Raw genomic sequence first — 7,469 nt, 5'->3', positions numbered from 1 at the left:
TTGAAGCCTACACGTGACAATAAGCAATTTTCATTTCATTTCACTTTGTCATGGAGGTGTTTCGTTTAATATTTAATTGCAAGGGTAACATCGTTCCTGAGTTTAATTGCTCTATCATTGGTGGCCACGCTTTAATTTTCACAGTAACTTCATTGAAGCCTACTCGTGACAATAAGCGATTTTCATTTCATTTTCATTTCATTTGCTAAGCTGAGTTGAACACTTTGACCAAGGTTTTGGCACCCGCTCTAATTTCCTTTATAACGTTCCTGTGGAATGTTTCTCACATATTTGAAGGTATCTTGCTCATCAGGAACTGGAGCAATGTCTGAAGTTCTGGATTGCAACAGAATACATCAAAACTTTTTTTTAAAAACAGAACTATTTTCATATTTCATATAGTAAACAATTTCATTCCAATTTTATTAATGAGCAAAAATTCAACAAACTGGTGAAAAATATCTAAAATCTCTCCTGAATAATTAAAAAATTAGCAAGGTTCTCTGTACAAAGGCAAAATTTCTGAGTATTGATATCAGCTCCAGTACTGCCAACAACTGGTGTCACAGCAGCCTCACCATCACCGGTCAGTACCAGGACATGACAGCCGGTCAAGGCCAGTATTTAGAGGTGACATTACTATGGTTGTACGCTACTAGTGGTCAGGACGGGGATGCAATGTCACAGTTCAATGGACAGTAACATGATGCGTAGTTAAAGCTGTCCCATAGTGTTGGTGTCACATACAAATATTTTAAAGTAACTGACAGTACAGTGCAAGCTCGGCAAGCAAAAGCTCTGCTGCATAAATAACTACAGAATCGGAACAGGTTGAGAGGTCCAGAGGATGAAGTGGGGGTACTGACAGGATGTCATTTTTTGCCATGTTGCACAACTGATCCTCAAGTGATCATCTTTTGTGTGACGACAATGTAGCCTCTGATTCTGGCCACACTGGAGCTGGTCAGTGCAATTTCCAAGCAGAACACAGAAAATGTGCTCCTTTACATCTTGTTCGATGTCACAGGGGATCCCAATAACATTGCTGTGTGATAATGGGAGATAATCCACCATCATTTCTGGGTTTGCACAAGTCCATAGTGTAGAATAAGTAAACCATCCTGAAACAGAACAAAGACAAATGTGTCATTGATTAAAAGACTTTCTCTCAATTTCCCCTTGAGCCCACCCCAATGCCTATGAGCAACAATGTAAGTGATCCTGGATTACGTGTTGTGCAGACAGCCCTGTCCTTTAGCAACTGGGCAGAGATGCAAAACCGATCTTGAATTAATGCTCTGATGGAAATCTGCAGCAAACTGGACAGGAATAGAAATTAAACATCAGATATAATCTATTTTAGGAGAGATAAAGAATGAGACATGGGGCAATCTTGATTAAAGAGTGAACATGTTGTGCAGAGTGGTTTACTGTAGATAAAGCCTCACGGTAGCATGGTGGTTAGCATCAATGCTTCACAGCTCCAGGGTCCCAGGTTCGATTCCCGGCTGGGTCACTGTCTGTGTGGAGTCTGCACGTCCTCCCCGTGTGTGCGTGGGTTTCCTCCGGGTGCTCCGGTTTCCTCCCACAGTCCAAAGATGTGCGGGTTAGGTGGATTGGCCATGCTAAATTGCCCGTAGTGTAATGTTAATGGGGGGATTGTTGGGTTACGGGTATACGGGTTACGTGGGTTTAAGTAGGGTGATCATGGCTCGGCACAACATCGAGGGCCGAAGGGCCTGTTCTGTGCTGTACTGTTCTATGTTCTATAAGGAAGTGAACAGAAAGGATTATGAGTGGAGCCAAACCTCCATTAGTCAGGGATATTAGATATATTAATATTTGCCAAATTATGGGAAGGAAATGAGAGAGGAAATCTGCAGTCAGATTTTAGAGATGAGCAAAATAACAAAACATATTTTAATTATCCCCTTATTGATTAGGACAGAAAGGGAATCAATGGAGAAAATGGAATGGAACACTAATACGCACAGAACTGCTTTCTCTTAATAACAATAATAATCTTTATTAGTGTCACAAGTAGGCTTACATTAACACTGCAATGAAGTTACTGTGAAAAGCCCCTAGTCACCACACTCCGGCGCCTGTTTGGGTACACAGAGGGAGAATTCAGAATGTCCAATTCACCTAACAGCACGTCTTTCGGGACTTATGGGAGGAAATCGGAGCGCCCGGAGGAAACCCACGCAGACATAGAGAAAACGTGCAGACGCCGCAGAGACAGTGACCCAAGCCGGGAATCGAACCGGAGACCCTGGCGCTAACAGTGTACATTTTTGTCCAGAATGAATCTCTCCTCAATGAAATCTTCAAACAAAATATAGCCTTGGATGGAAAACAGAACTTATTGATTTGTGCAACTGTTTGCAGACACTCTGGAGAAATCAATAAAGTGCCTGTGGACATGGGAATGATCAATCATTTTAAATCAGGTCATGGTAAGGGCATATACGGTCACTGATTATAGTGACAACAAGTAGAAACAGGATATGGATTAAGAAGGGGCAGAGATTGGACCAGCAGACAAGACACGGGGAATGGGTAACTTGGGCAGAGATATTCATAACATTTGATGCAGTTTCCCAATTCCACACGCCTGAATACCCAGACCAGAGATTATCTCACGAGTCGATGTCATGTATATCACGTAGGCAGCAAGGTGGCACAGTGATTAGCACTGCCACCTCACAGCGGCAGGGATCCGAGTTCAATTCCGTCCTTGGGGGATTGTGTGGAGTTTGCACGTTCTCCCCGTGTCTGCGTGGGTTTCCTCCGGGTGCCCCGGTTTCCTCCCACAGTCCAAAGATGTGCAGGTTAGGTGAATTGGCCACGCTAAATTGCCCTTAGCGTACAATGCTGTGGATTAGATGGGGTTGCGGACAGGGGGAGTGTGCCTAGGTAGAATGCTCTTTCAAGAGGGTCGGTCCAGACTCGATCGGCCGAATAGCTTCCTTCTGCACTGCAGCAATTCTATAAACAGTGTGGGCAATTTTAGCACAGCTATAAACAGGGCAAATATTGGGGTAAGCTGTGTTCATTGAGTGCAAAAAACAACAACTCTCCTTTGTAGTTCAATAGCTCCCGTAATACACAGCGTGATTCTGGCATCAGAGTAGTCACATACGTAAACTACTACATCTACTTTGGCCCAGTGACAATACAGGAAAGGTTTCCACTCCAGCTGGAAGCTCCCAACAGCAGGAGTTGGCAAAGTTAGCAGTGACAAGCTGAGCGAGCAGATAGTTTGTATTTCCGATTGGATGCTGCAGCTATTCTTGGTCTCCACAGTTGAGATTCGTCTTCCTAAAGCAGCCGATATCGTGCACTGAACCTTTCATTACAAAAGTGCAATAATCACCATTCTTTATTCAATCACAACACATTTGTCAGCAAAGTCAGTTTATGTTCCAACCAAATGGATCACCACCCTGCACGATTCAGTCAGCTTGGGTGCTCAGTCTCACTGGGATACAGGTTCCACACACACTGACTCTCACTGGGGTATGGGTTCCACACACACTGACTCTCACTGGGGTACGAGTCCCACACACACTGACTCTCACTGGGGTACGAGTCCCACACACACTGACTCTCACTGGGATACAGGTTCCACACACACTGACTCTCACTGGGGTACGGGTCCCACACACACACTGACTCTCACTGGGGTACGGGTCCCACACACACACTGACTCTCACTGGGGTACGGGTCCCACACACACTGACTCTCACTGGGGTACGGGTTCCACACACACTGACTCTCACTGGGGTACGGGTCCCACACACTCTCACTGGGGTACGGGTCCCACACACACTGACTCTCACTGGGGTACGGGTCCCACACACACTGACTCTCACTGGGGTATGGGTTCCACACACACTGACTCTCACTGGGGTCTGGGTCCCACACATACTGACACTCACTGGGGTACAGTTTCACACACACTGACTCTCACTGGGGTACGGGTCCCACACACACTGACTCTCACTGGGGTAGGGGTCACACACACACTGACTCTCACTGGGGTAGGGGTCCCACACACACTGATTCTCACTGGGGTACGGGTCCCACACACACTGACTCTCACTGGGGTATGGGTCCCACACACACTGACTCTCACTGGGGTCTCGGTCCCACACACACTGACTCTCACTGGGGTCTGGGTCCCACACACTGACTCTCACTGGGGTACGGGTCCCACACACACTGACTCTCACTGGGGTACAGTTTCACACACACTGACTCTCACTGGGGTCTGGGTCCCACACATACTGACTCTCACTGGGGTACGGGTCCCACACACACTGACTCTCACTGGGGTACAGTTTCACACACACTGACTCTCACTGGGGTCTGGGTCCCACACACACTGACTCTCACTGGGGTACGGGTCCCACACACACTGACTCTTACTGGGGTACGGGTCCCACACACACTGACTCTCACTGGGGTATGGGTTCCACACACACTGACTCTCACTGGGGTCTGGGTCCCACACACACTGACTCTCACTGGGGTACGGGTCCCACACACACTGACTCTCACTGGGGTAGGGGTCACACACACACTGACTCTCACTGGGGTATGGGTCCCACACACACCGATTCTCACTGGGGTACGGGTCCCACACACACTGACTCTCACTGGGGTACGGGTCCCACACACACTGACTCTCACTGGGGTCTGGGTCCCACACACACTGACTCTCACTGGGGTACGGGTCCCACACACACTGACTCTCACTGGGGTACGAGTCCCACACACACTGACTCTCACTGGGGTACGGGTCCCACACACACTGACTCTCACTGGGGTACAGTTTCACACACACTGACTCTCACTGGGGTCTGGGTCCCACACATACTGACACTCACTGGGGTACAGTTTCACACACACTGACTCTCACTGGGGTACGGGTCCCACACACACTGACTCTCACTGGGGTAGGGGTCACACACACACTGACTCTCACTGGGGTAGGGGTCCCACACACACTGATTCTCACTGGGGTACGGGTCCCACACACACTGACTCTCACTGGGGTATGGGTCCCACACACACTGACTCTCACTGGGGTCTCGGTCCCACACACACTGACTCTCACTGGGGTCTGGGTCCCACACACTGACTCTCACTGGGGTACGGGTCCCACACACACTGACTCTCACTGGGGTACAGTTTCACACACACTGACTCTCACTGGGGTCTGGGTCCCACACATACTGACTCTCACTGGGGTACGGGTCCCACACACACTGACTCTCACTGGGGTACAGTTTCACACACACTGACTCTCACTGGGGTCTGGGTCCCACACACACTGACTCTCACTGGGGTACGGGTCCCACACACACTGACTCTTACTGGGGTACGGGTCCCACACACACTGACTCTCACTGGGGTATGGGTTCCACACACACTGACTCTCACTGGGGTCTGGGTCCCACACACACTGACTCTCACTGGGGTACGGGTCCCACACACACTGACTCTCACTGGGGTATGGGTCCCACACACACTGACTCTCACTGGGGTCCCACACACACTGACTCTCACTGGGGTACGGGTCCCACACACACTGACTCTCACTGGGGTCTGGGTCCCACACACACTGACTCTCACTGGGGTACGGGTCCCACACACTGACTCTCACTGGGGTACGGGTCCCACACACACTGACTCTCACTGGGGTACAGTTTCACACACACTGACTCTCACTGGGGTCTGGGTCCCACACATACTGACTCTCACTGGGGTACGGGTCCCACACACACTGACTCTCACTGGGGTACAGTTTCACACACACTGACTCTCACTGGGGTCTGGGTCCCACACATACTGACACTCACTGGGGTACAGTTTCACACACACTGACTCTCACTGGGGTACAGTTTCACACACACTGACTCTCACTGGGGTCTGGGTCCCACACATACTGACACTCACTGGGGTACAGTTTCACACACACTGGCGGAATTCAACCAAAAAAAACTTTGTGTCATTTTGGTTTAGTCTGGTGGGTGTTGCTCGTCAGCTTTTTATGTGAGTTTCACACCACTATTCAACCGTACCTAGTAATTATTTTGAGCCTTGGGGAGTTTCTCCCGGATCCACCCTACATTTAGAATTGTTTCAGAATGGGGAGCTGAACTCGCCGGCGACACCAGCTCCTCAGAGATCAAGCTGACTGTTTGAAAGGGTGCCCCTATCTTTAAGTGAACTGGAGGGTCTCTCCCCCACCCCCCCCTCTCACGCATGCAAGTCCCCCCCCCCCCCAAAAGTCAGGACATACCGCTACGGGTTCACTGCGGGACCCTCCTCCCTTTACAGGCCTCCCCAACCTCCTTCAGGACCCTGTCCCAAAGCCCCATCAACTTTTTGGGGCCCTTTTAGGCATCACTTATCCCCTTATCCTTCATAATCCCCATCACCCCACCTTTCATGGGTATGGACCCCTTCAGGCCCTGACCTCTGGCAGTACCATCCTAGCGCACCTTCACTCTACCATAGCAGCCTGGCAGTGCCACCCCGGCAGTGCCAAGGTGACAGTCTGGCAGTGCCAAGTTGCACAGGTGCCATAGGGAGAGCCGGGGGTCACCTTGTGTAATTGAAAATATGTAAAAATGTGTCATTTGAAACATGGAAGTCTGGAAATATCTGGTCTGAGAGAAACATGAGAGGATACAGGGAAAGATCCCATGAAGGTTAATAGCAGCTGCAAAGAGCAGGATTAAAAAATGCAGATTCTTTCTCCCAAGCAGGCTTAGCAAACATGATTCTTGTATTAAGCTAAAACAATGGCTCACACCTTCATTGAATGTAACTATCTTAGGAAGCATCTGGAAAAGCATGGATGAGAGTTTCAATTGAATTAAGTGACATATGTTTAAAACAGGCAGGTCTTTCAAGTCATAACCAAGTGAAATTTTAGCATACAGCTAAAAGCAAAGGTTTCACACCTTCATTGAAATTAACTCTTAGTAAACAGCTGGAAAGGATGGATGATGTTCAGTTGAATTTGGTGTCAATTCTAAGTGTGAAATTCTACTAACATCAAGTAAATTAAAGAAAATTGGAGACAACCTGTCTATGAGAAACATAATTTAAAGTCAAAATCAAAGGCAAGTTATGAGCTAGGGACAATTGGAAAATTAAACTATTCAAATGACAGAAATTAAAAGTAACACCTCTTGAAACCAAAGCATTTTTTGAATATCGCAAAGGAACTTTGAACATCACAAAGGACAATGTAATCAGATCTGAGAGGTGAGGTTATGCCCAAAATGAATAATTAGTTGTATTAGAATGTTTACATCAAATATACTTTTTAAACAATCAAAGTGAAATAAGTTACTTGACAATAAGGTAATAAAAACTTAACAATTGTTAGAAAGAGAATATAAACCCAGGGAGCAGAACCAGAAGCAGAAGGGGAGGAGAACTCAGA

The 7,469-nt window shown here is 48.0% G+C and overlaps 1 protein-coding gene across 2 annotated transcripts in view; it reads right to left on the bottom strand.

Moving 5' to 3' along the window:
- Positions 1 to 392: 392 nt before the first annotated feature.
- Positions 393 to 7,469, bottom strand: part of pcgf6 (polycomb group ring finger 6) — a 94,855-nt gene continuing 87,778 nt past the window's right edge. For both annotated transcript variants that reach the window (XM_038773280.1, XM_038773281.1), the window contains one exon: positions 393 to 1,121. In XM_038773280.1, the coding sequence (XP_038629208.1) occupies positions 1,074 to 1,121 (48 nt within the window). In that variant the 3' untranslated portion in view covers positions 393 to 1,073. The remainder of the gene's footprint in view (positions 1,122 to 7,469) is intronic.

The sequence above is a fragment of the Scyliorhinus canicula genome, chromosome 16 (assembly GCF_902713615.1).
Source record: "Scyliorhinus canicula chromosome 16, sScyCan1.1, whole genome shotgun sequence".
Lineage (NCBI taxonomy): Eukaryota > Metazoa > Chordata > Chondrichthyes > Carcharhiniformes > Scyliorhinidae > Scyliorhinus > Scyliorhinus canicula.
The sequence above is the reverse complement of the archived record's forward strand: the minus strand, read 5'-3'. Positions and strand labels throughout refer to the sequence as shown.